Source organism: Stegostoma tigrinum, chromosome 36 (genome assembly GCF_030684315.1).
Source record: "Stegostoma tigrinum isolate sSteTig4 chromosome 36, sSteTig4.hap1, whole genome shotgun sequence".
Taxonomy (NCBI): Eukaryota; Metazoa; Chordata; class Chondrichthyes; order Orectolobiformes; family Stegostomatidae; genus Stegostoma; species Stegostoma tigrinum.
The window spans coordinates 21048840-21072743 of record NC_081389.1 but is presented as its reverse complement, the minus strand read 5'-3'; the positions used below and the strand labels follow the sequence as shown (position 1 = coordinate 21072743).

Below are 23904 nucleotides of genomic sequence, written 5' to 3'. Positions count from 1 at the left end.
GTGTGTGTGTGCGAGCGAGTGAGCCTGTGTGCGCGTGCGAGCGAGCGAGCCTGTGTGTGTGAGCGAGCGAGCGAGCCTGTGTCTGTGCGTGTGCGCGCGAACAAGCCTGTGTGTGTGTGTGAGCGAGCGAGCCTGTCTGTGTGAGTGTGTGTGAGCGAGTGAGAGAGGCTGTGTGTGTGTGTTCACGCGAGCCTGTGTGTGTGCGTGCAAGCGAGCCTGTGTGAAGGAGCGAGCGAGCGAGCTTGTGTGTGTGAAGGAGCGAGCGAGCCCGTGTTTGTGTGTGTGTGCGAGCGAGCCTGTGTCTGAGCGAGTGAGCCTGTGTGTGTGTGTGTGTGCATGCGAGTGAGCGAGCCTGTGTGTGTGCGTGCGAGCGATCCTGTGTGTGTGTGTGCGCGCGTGCGAGTGAGCCTGTGCGAGTGCGCGGGTGAACCTGCGTGTGCGAGCGAGCGAGCCTGTGTGTGTGTGTGCGCGCGTGCGAGTGAGCCTGTGCGAGTCCGCGGGTGAACCTGTGTGTGTGCGAGCGAGCGAGCCTGTGTGTGTGTGTGCGCGCGCCTGTGTGTCTGAGCGAGCGTGCGTGTGTGAGCGAGCGAGCGAGGCTGTGTGTGTGTGTGCGCGCGTCCGAGCGAGCCCGTGTGTGCGTACGTCCGAGCGAGTGCGTGCGTGCAAGCGAGCCTGTGTCTGAGCGAGTGAGCCTGTGTGCGTGTGTGCATGCGAGCGAGCCTGTGTGTGTGTGCATGCGAGCGAGCCTGTGTGTGTGCGCGTGCGAGCGAGCCTGTGTGTGTGCGCGTGCGAGCGAGCCTGTGTGTGAGAGCGAGCGAGCGAGCCTGTGTGTGTGTGAGCGAGCGAGCCTGTGTGTGAGCGAGTGAGCGTGCGAGCGAGCGAGTCTGTGTGTGTGCGAGTGAGTGAGCCTGTGTGTGTGTGCGCAAGCACACGAGCGAGCCTATGTGTGTGTGCGAGCAAGTCTGTGCGCGCGCGAGCAAGTCTGTGCGTGCGAGCAAGCGAGCAAGCGAGTGAAGCTGTGTGTGTGTGCGCGCGTGCGAGCGAGCGAGCGAGCCTGTGTGCTCGTGTGCACGGGCGAGTGTGTCTGTGTGCGCGCGCGCACGGGCGAGTGTGTGTGGGGGTGGGTCTCTGTCATCTGTCTGTCTGTGTGGGTGTGGGTCTGATCTGTCGTGGACAATGCTGGGCTCCTTTTTGAACAATTGACGACAGCTGAAAGCAACTGTGACTCTATTTAAACTTGCAGTGACTAAGTGCCTGTCACTGAAGTCTGGGAATTATTAACCGATTGTGCGATTTATGAATGAGCCTCAATTTGCCTCCTACCTGAGTCCGAGGAGAATGTTACCTGGAGGAAAGTAACTGTTTTCCTGCTGCCCCCTGCCTCGATAAAGGAAGGCTTGTATTTGTATAGTGCCTTTTGCGACGAATAGCTTTCCAACCAGTGAGCCAGAAGGAAGACGGATGGCCATTGCTTACTTTGGGCCTGGCAGTAATGGTCTGGCGAGATTTAAAAGCCACTTTAAAAGCACTCTGTCTGCTTCTGAGGCGCACTGATCAGGGAAGGGTTCGTGGATCATTAAAGTCTCACCTGCTGTGGTGCTGAGTTGCTGCATTAAAATGGGTTCCTCACGTGGGGCAGCATGAGAACGAGGGTGAATGTTGGCCAGGGCCCCTGGTTCGTGATTTGTTGCCAGGAAATTGAGAGCCCCGGATCCTGTGTGAGGACAGGATGTGGGATGGGATGGCAGTGGGGGGTGTGTTGGTTTACTGCTGGTGTCCTGGAGTTGACTCCCTGTGACAGTTTCTGAAAAACCCCTCAGCTGCCTGACAGGATTGTGCAGAATGCTGAGCAGCAGAAGGTGCCTTTCACTGCACTGGGGTAGAGCTGTGTCATGTTTACTGTGAATGTTTCCACAAAGAGGTTCCAGGCAACCATATGGACAAGACTGATACCATATGTTTCAGACTTGACATAACTTTAAAATTGTGAAGTGGAATTGTTTTTCTGAAGGAGGAGGTGGGGGGAGTGGTGGGGTGGTGGTGCCGGTGGGTGAAGCCATTCTGAAGCTCTGTTTTTCAGCTGTTGTGAAGTGGCTTGTTTGAAATCAGCTCACCAGGCAGCTGAATTCCACAAAACCCTTCTCTCAGGCTGCCCCACAATGTTCTGATTTGCGGAGTTGCTCAGTGACGCAATGTGAGGGCTTTTTGCCTGAGGTATCGGAGAGACTGAGCTTGTGCGCACAGAGTGGCAGTCCGAGTGTAATTCAGAGCACTGTACTGGTGGCTGAGCGCACGCTGCGCACCTCCCTCTGTGTTTTTGGTTTTCCGATTTGCAGGGTGCGACAGGCGGGATTTCCCCCTCGGCCTCCTGTCCATGCCACAACCGTTGATGGAATTGTGGTTCCAAGTGACGCGCAGCTTGTCTTCCTGTGACCTCCCCTTGACCTCCTGTCTCTGAAGTGCCTTCCTTCCCACCGACACATCCCGCAGCGTCTGCGTTGCTGCGCGTCTTTGTGAGTCCGTCTCCCCCCTACCTACCGTCGCCCCTCGAGGTAGGGGAGGAAAGGTGGGGAATTTTTAAAAACCGCCAGTGCTTAAAAGTGAACTCCTGAATAACATCAGCCTGGAATATCTTTATGGGATCAGTAATTACAGCTTACAGGATGCCAAATAACATATTTAGGAACAGACGCGCCTTGGACATCAAGGCCCTGCACGATTATGCAATGGAATTGTTTTGCAGCCTGTTTATTTTCTTTTTGTTGGAAAATTGGTTAAAGCAGAATGTTGTGTAGTCGTCTTGACCACTAACAGATGGCATTGGGTTTTGTTTTTGGAAATGAAAGTCTGAAAGATCTGTCGCTGTTGAGATTAAAGTTGTAACACACACAACTGATGTGTTGCAGCCTGCTTTATCTTCTGTGTGCCTTTGCAAAGGATGTTTTCACCCAATTTAAGACAGTTGCATCGAAGGGGACAGGGACGGGGACGTGGAATGGACTGGTCCTGGTTAGCCAGTAAGTTGTGATGTCCCCTGTCTGTGTGACCATCTCAAACACTTTTTGATTCTGTTCTCCAGGGCATGAGCACTCACCCAAGGCTGTGTTGCACTAGCTTTTGAATGCACGTTAAAACCAAGACACACTCTGTACTCTTGAGTGCATGTATTAGATCCCAGTAGACAGTTAAAGAGCAAGTTATCAGGCCGTCCTCACCAATATTTATTTATTTGTAAAAGTGAGTGTTTCTCTGATTACTGTTGAGTTTTGCTGTGTACTTATTGACTTATAGGTGTGCCTGAAAAACAAGTAGTTAATTGGCTGTTAAATGTTTTGGGGCACACTGGCAATGTGAAACATGGTTTTTGAATGGCATGTTCTTTCTCTAAAATTTCCTAAAAAGAACCATGAATTTGATGCTCTCCATCATGTATCCGTCAGGAGTGCTGTGCCAGAAACCGAACTGAGGAAGGAAGCATCAGTTTAGACAGCGCAAGAGGACTTTGCTGCTGCTTGGTGTGGAAGAATGGCAGGATCTGTTACCTGCCAATCTTAGCTAGCTGGTGAAAATTTCACTTCCTCTATGTTCTGTCAACTGACAGAGTGACCAGTGGCCAGCAGGCTTGTCCCCAAATGATGCTCAGCCCATCTCTGGTTACCCCAGAAGGGATATTGGAGCAACTAGCTGCAAAATCAGAAATAGCTGGATAAACTCAGCAGGTCAGGCAGCGTCTGTGCAGAGAAAGCAGAGCTCATATCTCAGGTCCAGCCACCTGAAGCCATCCTGTACAGCTACTTCTCTGCTCTCTACAAACAGGAAGCTGCCTTCAACCCAAAACGATGCTTTGGCTACCAGCTTGAATTGAGTTTTTGTGTTCCCTTGTGGGATGTGGACGTTGCAGGCTGGGCCAGAATTTATTCCCCATCCCTCGCTGTCCTTGAGAAGGTGATGATGAGCTGGGTTCTTGCAATCCACCTGCTGTAGTAGACCCATGATGCCCTGAGGGAGGGAATTCTAGGATTTTGATCCAGCAATGCTGAAGAAGTGGTGATATATTTCTGATACAAAAGCAGAAGTTGTTGCGAAAGCTCACCGGGTCTGGCAGCATCTGTGGAGACAAATCAGAGTTAACGTTTCAGGTCCACTGATCCTTCCTGGGAACTGATGGTAGCTAGGAAAGTGATTTATTTTATGCAGAAGATAGGATGGGGAGAAGGAATTAAGGAGTAAACGATATGTGGAAATAGAGCCCAAACAGAGAGAAGAACAATTGGACAGACAAACGGGAGAATATATTCAGTTCTGAGGAAGGGTCACCGGACCTGAAACATTAACTCTGTTTTCTCCTCCACAGATCCTGCCAGACCTGCTGAGCTTTTCCAGCAACTTTGTTATTGTTCCTGATATACAGCATCCACAGTTCTTTCAGTTTTTATTTGAGGAGAATGTATTTTTGAGTCGGGATGGTGAGTGGCCTGGGGGGGATCTTGCAGGGGCTGGCATTACTGCTGTGGTATGAGAGTTTCAGTGCCGATGAGATGCCAGGAGGGTAGCCCTCAGACCTCGATGAGTGGCAGACCATATCAAATCAACACGTCCCTTCAGCTGTCAGCAGGCAGCATCCTGCTGAACATGCTTGATCAGCTGGCAGCAGCAAAGCTCCCCCTCAACACAGCACTGCTCTGGGCAGCATTTACTAAACAACCCAGAGTGTGCTAAGAATTCAACTGGAAATCAGTAATCGGATAGGTTCACTGTGTTTTATTTGTGGGTGCTGTAAGCAACACGTATTAACACACACATGCTCCTTTTCTCTGTGGGTAAAAGCAGTTGGTTTATACATTGCGCCTTGTATGTTGAGAAAGTTTTATGGACGCCACCAATCCCAGCTGCATTCCTCATGGCAGTGCCCTGACCAACCCAAGCCTGCCTTCTGGTCTGAGCTTAATCTGCTAAGGCTGAGATGTCACAGACCCAGCTGCATCTCCATGCCAACCATCAGGGCGATCCTCAGGTTCTATAAATTGAAGGTCCTTCTTACATTGAAATTGAACTTTGAATTTGTGGCCTTTTTAGTTGTGGTGTTTATGTTCTACTCCTAAATCGTTATCTTAATCTACACTACATGTTACATAAGATTTAATAACCTTTTATATCATTGCACTCTCCCCTATCACTTGTCCATTGACCAGTTGCTACTTAACGTGACGCAGTGACCTTTATTGGTTTCCAGTGGATTTTAAATCCCTCGTTTTTGTATTCAAAAACCTTCATTTTCATGCTTTTGCTGTTTTGTTTTCTGTCTCTCATTCTCTTTTGTGCTTGTTTATTGTAACTCTCTTTTGCACACTCACTTGTTTTCATTCTCATTCACTTGTTTAGTAGCTCTCGCTTTTACATGCTGTCTCACTCCTGTTCACATTATCTCACTTCTTCACGCTTGGTTTTGTACTTGTGCTCATTTCTTGCTTTCATGCTGTCATTTTCACTCACCTATTCCCTTGCAGTCTTGTGCGCGCTGTTGCTTGTGTTTTTGTGATCGCTGCCTCGTTTTCTCGCCCTTGTGCTCTCATTTTCCCACTGTCTCTTGCACTTGTGTACGTTTTCTTGCAGTTGTTTTTGCGCAGTCTCAGTCTTGCTTTCTTTTGCTGTCATTTTATCATTCATTTTCTTGTTTTCTGTTGTGCGTTTCTCGCGCTCTTGATTTTGCTCTCTTGTTTTCGATCTTTGGCTTACACTCAAGGCTTACACCTAGTTTCTTGTTTGTTTTTAAACTGTTGTTTTCTCGCTTGCTGTCTTGTTTATGCTGGTGCTCGTTTTTGTGCTTGCATGCTCTTGCATGTTTTCTCTTGAGTTTTCTGTCTCTTTCGCTACGGCTCTCATTTTCTTCACACTCTTGTTGCTTTCTCTCTGTTAAGCTTCTTGTCACCCAATATATCGTACACTATTTTCATGCAAAAAAATTTGACAACGTTCCCCTGAATTGATAATGTGGGATGTTTTCTGTCTATAGATGCAGTGTTTGCAATCGGTGTCCTGCTGAACAGGAGTACCATTTTGATTACTGCACACGCTCCCCATCTGGCTTGACTAGCCACATGGACAGAGCAAACATGACGAGAAAAATACAGTGATGGGTGAAGCTTGTAATGCAGTGTACGTGCCTACAAAGTGAGTGTAGTTCTCCGAAGTGGATAACGGGATGGCTCCATGTAGGTTAGTAGCTCAGCAGGAAATGAGAGCACTTTGGGAGGTTGGAATGCTGTGATGTGTGGTGGCTGTGAATGAGTTACTGAAACAAATGTTTGACATGGCTTAAATTTCTGCTGTTAAATTGGAACAATTGCAAGGGCGGTCCCCAGGGGTTGTAGTTTTTTTTGCCTGATCTAATTTAATCTCTTGCAAGTGATAAACCGACATTAGCCATGTTTCTACTGAACAGCAGAGCACGCTGGAAGGGTTGAGTGCCTCTCTCTTGCTCCTTCTGTATCTGAAGGGAATTTTAAACGTCGAGGTGAGAAACCGGTAACTTGGCAGTGTGTTTAATTTTGGCTCGGAATCGTGGCCCAGCAACATAGAGCTGGGCTGATCACTGATTGAAGTCTTAACGCATCAGAGTGACATTTCCTCGTCTTTGCCCTTTTGCAGGATGTAGGCATTGCTGGGTCAGAAAAGTGTTTGTTGCCATCCCTGATTGCCCCTTCAACTCAGAGGCTAGCTAGAACATTTCAGGGGGCATTTAAGAGTCAGCCTGTTGTTGTGGGCCTGGAGTCACATGCAGCCCTGACTCAGGATGAAGGCTGTAATAGCCCTGGAGTCCTGAGGACGGATTTCCTTCCAGCAGTAGGTTCATGGTCACGGTAACTGAGACCAGCTTTCAGTGTCAGATCATTGAATCCCCACAGTGCATGTGCAGGCCACTAGGCCCATCAAGTCTGTACTAGCCCTCTGATGAGCACCCTGCCCAGACCCACTACTCCGCCTTATCCTACATTAATCCTGTGCATCCTTGGATGCTACAGGGCAATTTCCCATGGCCAGTCCCCCAAACCAGCACATCTTTGGACTGGGAGGAAACCCGCGCAGACACGGGGAGAACGTGCAAACTCCACAAAGACAATCGCCCTAGGGAGGAATCGAACCCTGGTCCCTGCCGCTGTGAGACAGTATTGCTAACCACGGTGTCACCATGCTGCTGTCCCAGTGGTGTCGTTGGAATTTGAGTCTTACACCTGGCATGACTCAAACCCATGTCCCCAGAGCATTGGCTTGGGGTTTGGGAGTATAATCCACTGCCTTCCCGCGGTGTTTAATTTAAATTCCACATCCTGCTGTAGTGGGGATTGAGCCCTCGTTTCTTCTCATTCTGTTTTCTTCTGTATGGACCTCCAAGGTCAGTGTATGCTGAGCGACTGCTGAACTGGAAGTCTGTCTGTGTGCCCTGATAGTGGCTGAGTGAATATTAATACAGGCTGTCATCCTCAGGGTATTAGCCTGGATTGCTCATCTCACCACGTTACTGCACTTGCCCCCCCCGCCGCTCCCCGCAAGGTAGGTAAGATTGCTATTGCAGTTCTCTTCCTCTAAACACCTTCTCCAGCTTGTGGCCCTCTCCCATTGTCCCTTCATTCCCTGGGTGACCAATAAGCAATTTATCTCGACCTTGAATATACTCAGTAACAGAGCATTCACAGCCCTCAGCTGTAGAGAATTCTTAAAAAGTTCACAACCTTTTGAGTGAACTAATTCCTCCTCACTTCAGCACCTGGCTCCTTACCCTGAGGATGTTCTCCTGGCTAGTAGAATCCCTGACCAGGATTCCCTGTCAAACCCCTTCAGAATTTTGTATGTCTCAGTGAGATCATCTCTCACTCTACGGAACTCCTCAGGCCCAGTTTACATTATCTTTCAACAAAAAGCCGGCTCTTTATTCTTGGAACCAATTTCATGAACCTTCGTTGCACCACCCCTGCTACAGATACATTCCTCCTTGAAGCTTGGGTACCTAACTGGCGAATTGTATTGAGGATGTGGTCTCACTAACATCCTGTACAAAGCTGTAGCAAAACTTTCTTTTTTCTGTGCTTCAAATCCCTTGGCAATGTTACAACAGTGACAGGAGGAGTAGGCTCAGAACCAAGCCTCATTACTCCAGTAGCCCATTACTACTTTCAAGCTGCTGCTTACCCAAATCACCAACTGCCCTTTTGTGTTATTGTCCAGAATGGAAGAGAGATCTGCCCCAGGTCGTTGATGAACTCAAAATAATCCATAGATTACAAACAAAATTTATTATTAACGCAAGTGTCAACTACTAATTAGCTGGCAAGTTATAATTTGGAATTAAAACTAGACCCATAACCCTCCCCGACACACCTACCCCCACCACATAGCTGCCACCTCCCACATGCTCAGCCCACGACCGCGCGTGCTCGCGCACAAACGCCTGCAGCACAACAAGCCAGGCCTTTATGGAGAGGCAGAAGTCTCATGGCACCAGGGTATAGCCCGACGGGTTCATTTAAAATCACAAGTTTCGACCTGCTGCTCCTTCATTAGGTCACCTGACGTTTATAGCCCAGCATGTCGATCAGGCTCTGAGTTTGGTCACGCTGACAGCCCATTGATGCTGCAAATAGTCATGGCCACAACAGTTATGAACTCTGAGACAACAAGGTGTAGAGCTGGATGTTATCTCAGATTCTCCAGCATTGGCAGTTCCTACTACCTCTGAATCAGCTATGGACTCTGTAGAGTTTTAATTTTGAAAAGTTTCACAGCTCAGGATTAGGAACCAGCCCTGCATCAACACCACTCGTGATGTGATATGAGGGTCGGAATGGACACATAGCTGCGGCAGCCTGTTGCTGTCCTGAGGAGAACTGAGCTGTGCTACAGTGGACTGCAGTCAACCAGTGCTGTGGCTCCCTGTAGAATGTGTGGAATAACCCAGTCACACCTGCTGAACTTGTTGCAAATATCAACATTTTGTGTACGTGGGTATCTTCAGGGAATCTTTATACTTCCAGCTTTTGGAGATTAAAAATGAGCTAAAGCTTCCAAGTCCAATGTAGTACAGCAAGTACAGCACTGGGTTAGATACAGAGAAAAGCTGTCTCTACACTGTCCCCTATCAGACATTACCAGAACAAGAACAGCATGGGGTTAGATACAGAGTAAAGCTCGCTCTACACTGTTACCACTTCACACGCTCCCAGGACAGGGACAGCAATAGCACAGGGTTAGATACAGAGTCAAGCTCTTTCTACAGTGTCCCCCATTAAACACTCCCAGGACACAGTGCCCCCCCCATCAAACATTCCCAGGACAGGGACAGCAATAGTACGGGGTTTGATACAGAGTAAAGCTCTTTCTACAGTGTCCCCCATTAAACACTGCCAGGTCAGGGACAGCATGGGGTTAGATCCAGAATAAATCTCTCTATTGTGTGAAATCCCTGTTTTTTTTAAATCCCGGCATTAGCAGTGCACCCAGTGTAACACATTCCCATTTTCCACATCAGCCCTCCTCTGGAAGATGTGTGAGATTGAAGCTGCATTGGGGCTGTCTGTGCTGTGGGGGAACAGCTGCTTCATATCCTGTTTGTTCAGCCCACACCACACCTTGTAGTGGGTTCTTCAGCAATGATTCATGCACAAAACAGACTGCAAGGGGTGTGGGGAAAAGAACATATTATCCACTTAATTGAACACAATCACAGGAGAAGTGATGTAGTGTTGAAGGGGATGGGCTTGGTTCATTTTTCTGGGCATTTTTAAAAACCTCACTAGGTTGTTTTTTATTTCCTCCTGCCCTTGATCTTTCAGCTCTTGCTGGCCTCCAAATCCTGGAGTGTGTGACTGTCAGACATCTCTCCCATAACAAGTTAAACCCTCTGTAAAGCCCCCATGGTGCAAAAAAAGGGCATGGATAGGGTGAATAGCCAAGGTCTTTGCCCAGTGTAGGGGAGTCCAAACCTAGAGGACATAGGTTTAAGGTGAGATTGAAAGATCGAAAAGAGACCTAATGGGGAACTATTTTACACAGAGGGTGGAGCGTGCATGGAATGAGCTGCCAGAGGAAGTGGTGGAGGCTGGTAAAATGCATAATTTAAAAGGCATCTGGATGGGTACATGAATAGGAAGGGTTCAGAGGGATATGGGCCAAATACTGGCAAATGGGACTAGATTAATTCAGGATATCTGGTCGGCATGTACAAGTTGGACCAAAGGGTGTGTCCTTGCGCTGTGCGGCTCTATGACCCTAATAGTTAGTTAGAATTGGCTACAGCTCTAGCTGCCACACCATTGAAAGTGTGTGAATGCATCAGCGAGAGAGTGTGGAAGGTGTTTACAGGAAACGTTCCGGGAAGGAGAAACTTCAGTGAACTTCAACGACCGGAGAACTTGGGACAGTTTTGACTTTATGACGTGCATTCATGTTGAACGTTTCATTGTCTTGTGGTAGTTTTGTAGCTAAGTTTTTGCATTTCAGCATTAAACCCCTTTTTCTAATGAGGAGAGCCAGTTTGTACACAGAAAGCTCCAGACCCACAATGAGAGAGTGACCAAATGAAGGGTCTAGGCCTGAAATGTCAGCCTTCCTGCTCCTCTGATGCTGCTTGGCCTGCTGCGTTCATCCAGCTCTGCACCTTGTTATCTTAGACCAAATCCTCTGTTTCTTTTTGTGCTAATGGCCAAGTGAACTTACCCAGGCGAACTTCTTCTGAGCAATGCTGTGGGCTCTCTTGAACACAAGCCCCAGCCAAATTTTGCAGTCGTGATCTAATTTTATTGTTGATTTGGTGCAGCACATGTTGCTATTGCATTGATATTACCAGAGATGATGGTGACCATCCTGCCATTAACTCCCCCCCACCCCCGCCACCCCGGCTCAGTGTACAGAGGGAACAATTTTCAGTAATGTAGGCAAGAGAGTAGATGTTGCAGTTAAAGAACAGGATTTGGTTTAGCTCACGGTGCCTTCCGTGGTCAGAAACCCTGTAACATTCTACATCTGATACACTGACCTGTACAAAGTACAAGCGAGCTGTGTTAGTGCTTTGTGGAACGTATGCATGCAATGGGAAGAGTTGAACTCATTGGCGTTGATACGTTGACTAAGCTCAACTTTGAAATCTGTTCCCTGTGCCTGCTACTTTCTGGATTGATCCCCAGTAAAACAGCATATGTGCTGGGTTTTAAATTCTGGCTCTTGCAGTTAGTTTTGTGCAGCCATTGGCTGGCTATTACTCTCAAGAGTGTGGTAGCTTTTGATGTCGTTGATTGGGATACCCAAGCAAAATGTTACGGTCAATAATGTGAAAGCAGCCAGGAAGTAGTTGAGGAGAATATGCAAAACTATGCTTGCAAGAAAAAAGACAGAGCCTCTCTGTGGCCTCAATATTTATCCCTTGGTTGAAATTACTGAAGCAGATCACATGGTCGCTAATACATTGCTGTTTGCCAAGTGCATATTGTGCACAAATTGCTTACTGAGCTTCCGAAACTGCAACCCATACAATTCCAAAGTATCTCTTAGAATGTAACAAAAGCAAAATACCATTGATGTTGAAAATCTGAAACAGACGAGAATGTTGGGGAAATAAGGAAGGGCAAGTGACTGAGCTGTCATTGGGGGAGCACTTTGTGGCAAGTGGTCATGATTCTGTTAGATATAATTTTGAAAGTAATAGACAAGAACGTTCAGAAATTGGGGGAGGCTATTTGCAGGTAAAGAGACAGTCGGGAAGTGGGAAGCCTTTAAAAATGATATAACGAGAGTACAGAGACAATATGTTCCAGTTAGGTTAAGGGCAAGGCTGATAGGTTTTGGGAAATGATAGATGACTAGAGTAATTAAAGTTCTGGTTCTAAAGGAATCTTATCAGGTATAGACAGTAGAAGCCGAGTGAATCCCTAGAGGAGTATAAAGGCAGTAGGAGTATATTTATGAAGGAAATCAGGAGGCTAAAAAGGGACATGAGATAGCTTTGGCAAATAGAGTTAAGGAGACTCTAAAGAGATTCTGCAAATACCTTAAGACAAAAGAGTAACTAAGGAGAAAATAGGGCACCTTAGCGATGAATGTGGTTCTCTGTGTGTGGAAGCACAGGAAATGTGGGAGATACTGACACAAGGTATTCATTTAGTATTTGCTGTGGAGAAAGATATGGAACCTCGGAAACTTGGGGAAATAAACAGTGGTCTTAAAAGATTTCCTATTACAGAAGAGGAGATGCTGGAGGTCTTAAAATGCATAAAGGTGGCTAAATCTCTGGGACCTGATCAGGTGTTTCCCAGAACTTTGTGGGAAGCTGTGGAAGTGATTACTGGGGCCCTTGCTGAGAAATCTGTATCACTGATAGTCACAGGTGAGGTGCTGGAAGACTGGAGGGTGACTGACGTGGTGCCATGATTTAAGAAAGGCTGAGAGGAAAAACCAGGGAGCTTTATGTCAGTGCTGGGTAAGTTGTTGGAAGGGATTCTGAGGGACAGGATTTACATGCATTTGGAAAGGTAAGGATTGATTAGGGATAGTTAGCATGGTATTGTGCGTGGGAAATCATGTCTCACTAACATGATTGAATTTTTTGAAGAGGTGAGAAAGAAGATTGAAGGCACAGTGTTGGGTGTGGTCTTTGTGTACTTCAGCAAAGCGTTGGACAGGAGTCCGCATTTGATACGCTTGCCTTTATTGGTCAGAACATTGAATGTAGGAGTTGGGATGCAATGTTGCTGCTGTACAGGATAATGTTGAGGCCAGTTTTGGAATATTCTGTACAATTCTGGTCGCCCTTTATCAGATGGATGATGTTAAACTTGAGAGGGTGCAGCGAAGATTTCCAAGAATATTGCCGCAACTGGAGGGGTGAGGTATTAGGAGAGGCTAATTAGCAACGGGCCTTTTTCCCTGGAATGTTGGAAACTGAAGGGAGACCTTGCAAAGATTTATAAAATCATGACAGGCATAGATAAAGTGAATAGCCAAAATATTTTTCCCAGGGTGGGGAAGTCCAAAAATGAGCCGGGCATAGGTTTAAGGTGAGAGGCGAAAAATTTAAAAGAGACCTGAGGGACAACTTTTTCATGCAGAGGATGGTGCGTGCATGGAATGAGCTGCCAGAGGAGGTGGTGGCGGCTGGAACGATTACAACATTTAAAAGGCATCTGGGGGGGCACATGAACAGGAAGGGCTGAGAGGGATATGGGCCAAATGCTGGCAAATGGTGCTCAATTAATTTAGGATACCTGGTTGGCATTGGACAGGTTGGACCGAAGATTCTGTTTCCATGCCGTATGACTCTATAACTGCAAATGCTAGAGATCTAAAACTGGCAACAACTGAAATTGCTGAAGAAACTCAGAGGGTCTGGCAATATTTCTAGAAAGAGGAACAGAGTTAATGTTTTCATTCTGGAAATGAAGCAATAACTCTGTTTCTGTCTCCACAGATGCTGCTGGACCTGCTAAGTTACTCCAACAATCTTAGTGTTTCAGCTATTCTAAGCGATGTGCAGAGATATAGAGACCTGACTGTATACATGTACAGAAGTCATTAATGGTGGCGAGAGCAGTTAATGATGAAACAGACAGTTTTCTCAGATTAATTAATGTGGGCACAGAGCACAACAGACCCATGTTCACCTCTCTGTTTTAGAGTTGTGTAATAACAGCTGAGCAGGTTTTAATTAAAAATATCTGCATCAGCAGTGACATTTATGTTGAATTTGTATGAGACGCGTTAGACCTCAGCCGAAGCATTGTGTCCAGTTCTGTGCGCTGTATTGTAGTAAGGCTCTGGATATGTTGGAAAGGGTGCAGAAGAGGTTTAGGAAAACATTTCCAGGGACATCTTCAGTTACCAGGAAAGATTAGAGAAATTAGGACCGTTCCCCTTGGGGAGGATAAGGCTTAGTGGAGATTTAATAGTAGTTTTCAAATCACAAGTAGCCTGAGCAGGGTGGATAGGGAGAAACTCACTCCCAATCAAACAAAAGCAGAAATTGCTGTGAAAACTCAGCAGGTCTGACAGCTTCTGTGAAGAGAAAGCAGAGTTTACATTTCAGGGGGTCCATTGAGCCTTTTTCAGAACTGATAGCAGTGAGGAAAAGATGGGAATATATTTCCAGTATCTGTAGATCTGTGTATCTCTTTTGGTTTAGTGTCCCACTCAAACAGATGGAGAATGAGAGGGCACAGTTTGAAAGTGTTTTGTAAAAGATTGAACGGTGAGGTGAGAAAAAAAACTTTTTCCCTCAGTGGGTAATTAGGCTTTGGAACGCACTGCCTGGGAGTGTGATGGTGATAGGTTCAGTTAAATCCTTCAAGTGGATTTTGGATGATCATTTTAAATAAAAGCAATGTGCAGGATTATAGGGAAAAGGCAGGAAATTAACACGAAATCAGAGTTGCTTAATTTGACAGTCTTGTTAGGAGAGATAATGCCTTTGAGATTATAACGTGGAGAAAGTGAATAGAAACACAATATGAAACATATAAAAATCTGTGCACAAAAACAGAATTGCTGGAAAAACTCAGCAGGTTTTGGATTGCGTGACCCTTCTTCAGAATGACTGAAGTTCACCTGAAGTGTTAACTCTGCTCTCTTTGTACAGGTGCTACTCGACCTGCTGAGTTTTCTCAGCTATTTCTGTTTGTTTCTCATTTTCTGTTTATTCATTCACTGGGTGAGGGCACGGTTGGCCAGGCTAGCATTTATTGCCCATCCCTAATTACCCACAGAGTGGTTAAGAGTCAACCACGTTGCAGTGGGTCTGGAGACAAATGTAGGTCAGATCAGGTAAGGATGGCAGTTTCCTTCTCTAAAGGACATTAGTAAAACCATGTGGGTTTCATGGTCATCAGTGGACTCTTAATTCCAGATATTTATTGAGGTGAAATTCCACCATCTGCCATGGTTGGGTTTGAACCCGGTCCTAAATTAACACCACTAGGTGCCTCCCCTCTGATTTCTACCATCTGCAGTTCTTGGGTTTGTTTGCTTATATTCTAAGCGGGCTTGACAGAGTTTCCCCCTGCGGGAGAGTCGAGTATGTGATGGTGTAATTTGAGAGTAAGGGGTTGCCTAGTGAATCTGCAGAATTCTTCAACCCAGCAGGTCATTGAGGCATGGCGATTAAGTGTATGCAAGGCTGAGACACACAGATTTATAATCAGTGAGGGATTTGAAGGTTGTGGGAAAACACAGGAAAATTGAGCTGCATATTGTCAGATCGACCATGGTCTCATTGAATAGAGGCACAGATGCGATGGGCTGAATGGTCTCAGTATCCTGGATAATTCCCCTGGTCTTCTCAGTAATGATGTGGCATGTTTTCCTATCACCAAAGCAGGCATCTGGCCCTATTGTGACACCAGGACTCCCTCGATACATCATTGGAGTTTTGACCTGAGTTTTTATGCACAAGTCCCTGAAATAGAAAGTTTTGGGTTTGATTGTATTGCCCACTGTGCTGTGGCTGATGTGGGTTAGATAGGCGTGAGGCAGGAAATGCCAGCCAGAGATGCTAGGGTTACCCAGGAATGAGCGATACTTGTCTTTGGAGGAGTATGCAAGAAGCAGGGACCTAGATGATGAATCGATGTTGGGAACTGTGTGTTGGACTGACTTGGTTGAGCGCTGCCTTTTCCTGAAGTAGCTGGATTACCCATTTGCTGTTTAGATTGGGGCATTTGTGCTTATAATCGTCATGCAGGAAAACACTGCAGTTCAGTTGAGGAAAAGGGCAGCTGTTGCTGTTGAGTGCTAGGTCTGTTTGCTGTCTAAGATTTCTGGCACATTGATACCTGGGGAGGTACTCGAACATAAACATTGGGGAGGCAATGACCTTAGTGGTATTATCACTGGACTGTTAACCCAGAGACCCAGATAATGTTCTGGGGACCCGGGTTTGATTTTAGTAAACTATGTGGAATTAAGAATCTAATGTTGACCATGAAGCCGTTGTTGATTGTCAGGAAAAACCCATCTAATATCCTTCAGGGAAGGAAACTGCCATCCCTCTCTGGTTTGGCCTACATGTGACTCCAGACCCACAGCAATGCGGTTGACTCTTAACAGCCCTCTGGGCAATTAGGGATGGGCAATAAATGCTGCCGAGCCAGCGATGCCCACTTTCCATGAATGAATAAGGGGGGGGGAGAAAAAAACCTTGATTTGTGTACAGATAGGTGTAACCTTGCTCATGTGAAGTTTTGAGGCCTCAGAATTGTTCCGATGCAAATATTTTCTTTTGTCTCCTACCCTGAAGGCAGCAAGCAGGCAGTATACAAATTGCTGTGGCAACCCGAGCTGCCTCACCCAAATGGGGAGCCTTTGTAGGTAAGGGAATGATTGTGGGCATCGCAGCGAAAACTCTTCCTCAGATACACTTGGGACATTTGCTCCCGTCTAATTACACATCTTGAATCTTCTCTGTTTCATAATTACCATAATTGAGAGAATGTTGCGGTATCTGCAATGGCGACCTGTGACTTTGATTTGACCCATGCATTTGAAGTGTTGAGCTAAAGTGTACAACAAGGCTAAAACTGATTTGTATGAAAGTTATGGAGTGTAGGGAGTGTAATCCTATTATTAAAAAACTGCTGTGGACCTCTTGGGTCTGTAGACGTGTATCTGTGGATTTTCTGTTCCCCAGTTGTCTCTGCTCCTGTCACCTGCAGCAACATGGCCAGCCTACAGGGCTGACTGGTCTCGGACCCTCTGCAGGCCCTGTTGCGCTCCCTCTCTCTTTAAGGCACTGCGTTAAAACGTAATTCCTTCACCAAGCTTTGGTCACTTCCTTTGGCTGGGTGCTCAGTTGTGTCTGAGGGCTCTCCTGTGACATCCCTCGGGTATTTCACAGCACTGCAGCAGCTATACAAATGCAAACTCGCCCCTGGAGGAGGGCAGTTTCAAAAAAAAACACAATTGAAGCCAAACACCATTAGGAATAAAGCCTACTTTATCTTCACATTATCTGCTACCTTAAACATTCACTCCTTCCACGCTGTTAACAGCGTGTGCTCTGTTGAAGATGAACTGCAGCAAGTGAAATTTTCATTTTAGCGTCCACGATTCAGAGAGCTCGGTTCTGTTGCACAGATTAAGATGCACCTCACTCCGCGTTGAACATACTCGATGACCCAACCTCTGCTGCTCCCCAGTGTTGAGGGCGCTGGTGGGGAGGCTTACAAAGATTAACGGGTCTCTGAGAAGGCAAAAAAGGACCTCTTATTTCCATATTAAATTGGAAGCTCCTTATTTTGAAACAGTGCCCCCTCATTCTAGTTTCCCCAACCTGGGGACGGGGAGGGGCATGTCCTCTCGGCATCTGAACCTGCAAAAAGCATGGTCTTGGTGTCATTCGGTGTAGACTGAGTTCAGCTGGGATGCTTTCCACAGGTGAATATCTAAGCATTGGTAAATGAAGGATGAGGGAGATACTGAAGATGCCGATGCCCCGGGACCTGAGCTGTTGGAGAAAAGTGGAAAGCTCAAAGGAATCGCTGCTCAGCTGTTTTGTAACTATTTTTTAGTTTTTGTGTTTATTGGGGTGTGCTTGACTGAGAATTCATGTGACTGATTGAACAAAATAACCTGTAGGCCAGGCCAGGTTAGGATCTTTGAATAGGAAGGGTTGAGAGGGATGTGGGCTCAATGCCATAGGGTCTGTTTCTGTGCTGAATGACTGATTTTTTGCAGTTGGAGGGATTTGAGAGAATGCAAGGAAAGCACAGCAGTGAATGCTTAATGTAGTTTTAAGCCAAACTTGCGAGTGTTCAAGATAAACTGCAGCTTGTCCCAGTGCTTCCCTCACCACTGCGGTAAGAGGTGAGCCCCACTGCATATGGTGTGTGATGTGAAGACAACCAGTTTACATGATAAAGATCTTCAGCTTCCAGTGTTTTGTGTTATGTAAGCAGTAGTGAATAAAATGGAACTGTTTGAGAATATTTGCTGTACAGTAACTTCAGTTGAAAGGGGACATTATCATTTCTGTTATCTAGACTGAAATACACTGAGTGAATCCAGCAGTGTTCTTTGTTTTTCTAGCTTTGGCCTTGCTTAACCATTACCACTTCATTTAACTGCTCATGACCTTGGTGCTGTGCATCACCAGGACCTGGCCCTTCCTCTAGATTTTTCGCAGTCGAAGAGCAACAGCTTGCATTTGTGTAGTGCCTTTGGAAAAAGTACAAAGGTTTTGGAGCAGATGGCCAAATGCATGGCTCCAAGTGAGGTTTTAAGAAGTGATGCAAAGACGGAAGTGGAGACGAAGAGATTTTGAGAGCCTGGGGCCAGGGCAGCTGAAGACACGGTGATGGAACTGGGGAATGTGCAAGAGGCTAGAGGTAGAGGAAAACAGACTGTAGGAGATCAGAAATTGGAAGGGGCATGGCTGGGAGGGATTTGAAACCAAGAGTGAGAATTTTAAGTATCAGTTAGTGCGGGTCTTAGGTGAACATGACCTGATTTGAATTAGCCGTGATGTGGATCTGAGGTGGATGGGGTCAGAAATCACTTGACACCAGGTTATAGTCCAATAGGTTTATTTGAAATCACAAGCTTTTGGAGCGCTGCTCCTTCATCAGGTAAAGTGTTTTGTGACTTCTGATCTGAATTAGCGCACAGGGGTCCCTGATTTACAAATGTCCGACTGGGTAACGCTGGTACTTGGGAATGAGATCCCGTGCAGTATGCAATTTTAAATGTCCAATTCACAAACATTCCTGTACATATGAGTAACTCCTTTACATTGTCATGCATTGTGTTCGGACTTGTGTACGAATCGACTTACCAATGGACTCCATTGTGAACCCGTGCACAATCGAGGGACTGTCTTTATAGGAAGCAGAGTTTTGGATCAGTTCAATGTTCGGGCGGTTATTAGGCTGATGAAGAGTCATTCGGACTCGATGCTAGCTTGCTGCCTCTCCGTGGATGTTGCTTGACTCACTGTAATCTCCAGCATTTGTTGTTTTCTATCAGAAATAGATCAGCCTACCACTGTTGGCTTGACGGACCTGACTAACCCCTCCAAACCTGGGATGCTGCGTGCTCGTTTTGGCATTTTAATTTGCAAAGTTGGTGCTTGTTCCTTCAAATTCCACGCTGCTTTTTTGCGAATGTGAATCTCGTTAGATTCCAGATTAATGCAAGTCTGGCTCATGACATTTGGACTTAAATCCATTTTGCTTTTGTTAGGCAAGGTAACAAGAGTTGTCCTGGCTGCTTAATCTCAGTTTCAGGAAATATATAATTAACTTGGAAAGTGGGTGTTATTTGGATCTTTATATTTTGAACTCTCAACCAAGTTAATTTGGCAGTATCTTCATTTCACTTTCCCTCTTTTTCCCACACTCTGATGATCTGTGTGTCTCCTAACTTCGTCCTGCTCATATCCATCTGCTCAGTGTAGGCCTCTGGGGCTTAGTATTGTTTTTGACGTGATTGATCTGCAGAGGAATCTTAGTTGTGTCCTTGGACAGTGGTTTCTGAGTAATCCCTGGTGTACAAAGAATTACACTAACAACCAATGTAATATCATCAATCAGGCTTGCAACGTGGTTTATTTACAGTGGCTGGAAACTGTAGATATTCATGTGTCAGAGGCACATCCTCTGCAGGGAAAAGGATTAATAATGATACTTTCAGCTTAAGTTATTTTGTACTGTTCTTGCTTTGGAGAGGATGTCAGGTAGAGGCACCGAGCTAGCTAGTTAAGGCACTTGAGTAAATAACTTGGGAGACCTTTGGTTTTATTTTCTAAACAACCTGAATGAGTGTGGCTAAACTGTCTGAGCTTAGGATTTTTGGGGTTTGGTTTCTCGGTAGCATCAGAAGGTATAGGGATCTCACCAGAGTTGCAAGCTTCAGTGAATGTCTCATGGCCACTACACACACTGAATATTCTCTTGATTTTTTTTATTTCCCTCCTGGATGGGAGAACTGCATTTGAGAGTCTGTGTCTGAACTGTCTTTTTTTTTTGCCAAGGAGTTTGTTTATGTAATGTTACTATATTGCAACAGTAAATTAGTAATAGTTATTGTATCTAGTATCTGTTAAGTTTCCAATCTAGTTAAGTTATTCAAAATTCCTCTTACTTTGGTTTATGTTAACTACAGTGTTTAAATAAATTGTGTTTTTGCTTAGTTTGATTGGTCGCATTGCATCTGGAACAGACCTTTCACATCTGCCTTTGAACATAGGAAAAGTTAGGCGCCAGACTGCCTACATGAAATATTTCAAGAGGGTCTGATCTGGTCTATGACGCCAGGCATCATATCTTTTCTGATTTAAACCAAACCTTGGCGATACTGATTCTTTGGTGCATTCCCCATAGCAACAAGTTGGATTATCAGCCAGTGGACACCCTTTCCTGATGCATGAAGTTTGGCATTCTTGCATCTGTCCTGTGGAGTGCAAGATGAGAAGCTTTCACAGCAAGTCTTTTTCACAAAAATGGTATCTTTAGTGTTTCAGTTGTGATGGTTAGTGGTAGGGTGTGAGAGGGATTGATGTGTATTAATGTTATGAGGCACTATAACAGATCCCATGTTTCCCTTTCAGTATGCAGTGGTATGGATATCAGGAATCATGTGAGTGACTTCCGGCAGCTGGAGAACTGTACCATAATTGAAGGCTACCTGCAGATCCTGCTCATTTTCCATAGCAAAGCAGAAGACTTCCGCGCCCTCCGATTCCCAAAGCTGACGGTTATCACCGACTACCTGCTGCTATACCGCGTCTATGGGCTGGAGACGCTGAGGGACCTCTTCCCAAACCTCGCTGTCATCCGTGGAATAAACCTTTTCTTCAACTACGCCCTGGTCATCTTCGAAATGATTCACTTGAAAGAGATTGGGCTGTACAGCCTCCAGAATATCACACGGGGTGCGGTAAGGATTGAAAAGAACCATGACCTCTGTTACTTATCCACCATCGACTGGTCCTTTATTCTGGATCCTGTGGAGAATAACTATATCGATCGGAATAAGCAGCAGAGCGAGTGTGGGGATGTTTGCCCGGGAACCATGGAGGACCAACCCCTCTGCATTAAGACCAGTGTGAACAACCAGTATAACTACCGTTGTTGGAATGCGAACCACTGCCAGAAAGGTAGGTTGTGATAATTCACTGTTTGAACCCCAACAGCACAGTCTTGGCATCGCCTTTGAAGTGTGGGCCTGGCTGAATGCTCTTGGTCAGATTCCATCGAGAGTTGTAGTGCTTTAGAAATTTCTGCGATGTTCTGTTTTACTCACTACAGTGAAATCTGCATTAGACAGCACCCTGCCAGTCAGAATTTCCTAACCCCCCCCCGGCAAAAACTCCTGTGTAAAAGAATCCAAGAAAGGTTAACGCATTTTTCTCTCCACTCATACCCTCTGGTGTCAAAGTCCAGCTGCGCTTGAATTGGATTTGTGCTATTACCAGTGAGTTAACCAGTGTATTCCATTCACCAACACTGAGAGACCCTGGCAATACAAATGTACCCGGAGCTCCCTCCACCTGCATTTGATTGAGGAATATTTGTCGTGTGTTATTATTCCAGAAAGTTAGATTTCTGTTGGCTCAGTCTGTAATATACAGCTGGTCCCCTGTCGGTGCTGTACAGTTCTGTCTGTGGGAATTCCTGGAGGGAGCTCTGTATGAGCTGATGAGTCAGTAAACCAAATATCCCAACTCAGAAGAGACATGTTATAGAACTTTAAGCATGTGCTACCACAGGGTCCACTCTTTGACAGATGTTTTAGCTCTCACTGCTATTTTGTGGCACTCTGTGTGACTCCTTGTTCCTAGCTCGCCTGGCCTGCTCTGATCTCTCATTCTAGTTCTCATTCTTCCTGAGTGAGAAGTGAGCATGGGGTCTCATGGACAGAGTGGAAGCTCTCTCTGCTTGACAGCTGCCCGGGATCACTTTCCAACAGGGGACACCACTGACTCACTCTGTGTCAACTAACTGTGAAGGACTCATGAAATGCAGTGGTAGTGACCCAACCTCTGGGCTAGGAGGCTTGTGTTCAGATCTCATCTACTTCAATGGCATAGCATATCATCTCGAACAGGTTGGTCAGAAGTATCCATAGGTGACACAGCGGTCTGCAGAATGGATTACAAAGGCAGTCAAAGATTTCTATATTGGATGGGCAAAGGGTTAAGGTCAAGGAGAGTCCCATTGACCACAAGCTATGAGAGTCCAAGGACAAGGTTGACCTGCTTAATGAGTGAAGATCCATTGACATGGCTTTAGTATCCAGGATTGGATTAGAGTGTCAGGGCCTGGAGGACTTGCTTTAAGCAGTGACCAAGATATTTGTAATGTATTTTCAGCCTGATAAAGTGACTGAAAGTCTTTTTGTTTTATAAAGAGGCATGTCTAGACCTTAAGCAACACCTCAGAATGTCTCCCCCCAAAAAAAATCTCAGGATACACATGCATCTAACTATTTAAAAGTGCAATGTCTATCTTGTAGGCAAATATTTCCGCTGTTTCGTGTGCTGTGTATGATCCCCCAAATGTGTCTCTGATTTTGATCATTTTACGAAGAAATGTTGATTGACCCAGCTTCCAGTCAGGTCATGGGATTATTCCGGGTAGCTTCTTTTTAAGTAAAGAATATTATGTGATATTGTGAATTGAATCTTGATATAAAACCAGAAAACGCAGGAGACACTCAGCAGCACCTGGAGACAGAAACAGAGTTAACCTTTTGAGTCTGTTATTTAATGAAAAGTGGCTGAGAAAAGGCGTTTTTAACGCTGTAGACAGGGAGGGGAGGTGGAGGAGGAGGTGGAGCAGATGGTAAAGGTGCCCAGAGCAAAAGACAGAAGGAGTGCTAATGGTGATGAAAGAATGCTAGAGATGTAGAATGAGTGTAAATGTAGGTGTTCCTCCAGTTTGTTTCTGATTTCCAGCCTCTGCTGTATTTTATTTTCATTTGAACTTTAACATGCTTGGCTTGTAATCTGAAACAGTCTGTTTTACCTTAATGACCATGCTCAGAATAATCATAAGCAAACATGACTGCACCTGTATATACAGTAATGGAACAAAGTGTTTGAGAAGATTTGTAGCTCGGGTAGTGGATGAGGTTGGAGACATGCTTACCCAAGCTGGTGGGTTTGTTTGCAAACCCTGCTAGGTAACATGGTCAGTGTGCCTCTGGTGAAGTGTCGGTGTTCAGTCCCACTTCTTATTTATATGTCTCGGTTTGCTGGGGTGGTTGGCATCACTTCTGGATTTGTTTCTCAGTGCTTGGCATAAGGACTGCAGCTCTACATGTTTGTTAACGTCAATACACATGGATAAAGAGGGCCACCAGTTCGACTGGGACAATGTGGCCATCCTAGGACAAGCCAAGCAAAGGCACACACGAGAATTCCTGGAGGCCTGGTATTCCAACCGGAACTCCATTAACAAACATGTAGAGCTGGACCCCATTTACCAATCACAAGGAAATAAATCTGGAAGTGATGCCACCCACCCCAACAAACTGAGACACGTCAATAGCAACAAGCGCGACAGGACACTGACGCTTCACCGATGAAGTGACGATGTTACCTCGCAGGGCCACGAAATGTCTGCAAATAAGTTTACCAGCTCAGCCAGCAAGTCAACAGCCACAGTAATGGAAGAATCCTTTCTATAGAATTTGTAGGTAGTATTGGATACTGATCCATCTTCCTCTTTGACAAAGCATTGGTTTTTGCCAAGGGTTTTCAATGTGCGACATAGAACTGGCCCACCAGAGGACGGTGCCCATGAGGCACTATGTAATAGAATAAGTCACACACAAGATTGGGTTGTAAAACTGAAATCTAATTGCTACTTGCAGATATCAAAAATCATGATTTTTAAACATCACTAGCTTCTTGAAAGTTGTGGTGAAGAA

General features: G+C 45.8%; 1 protein-coding gene across 1 annotated transcript in view; it reads left to right on the top strand.

Annotated features, from left to right (window-relative positions):
• igf1ra (insulin-like growth factor 1a receptor) overlaps positions 1-23904 on the top strand; it is a 301340-nt gene that overhangs the window by 65804 nt on the left and 211632 nt on the right. The window contains 1 exon segment of the mRNA XM_048520736.2: positions 20579-21127. Coding sequence (XP_048376693.2) covers positions 20579-21127 — 549 coding nt within the window.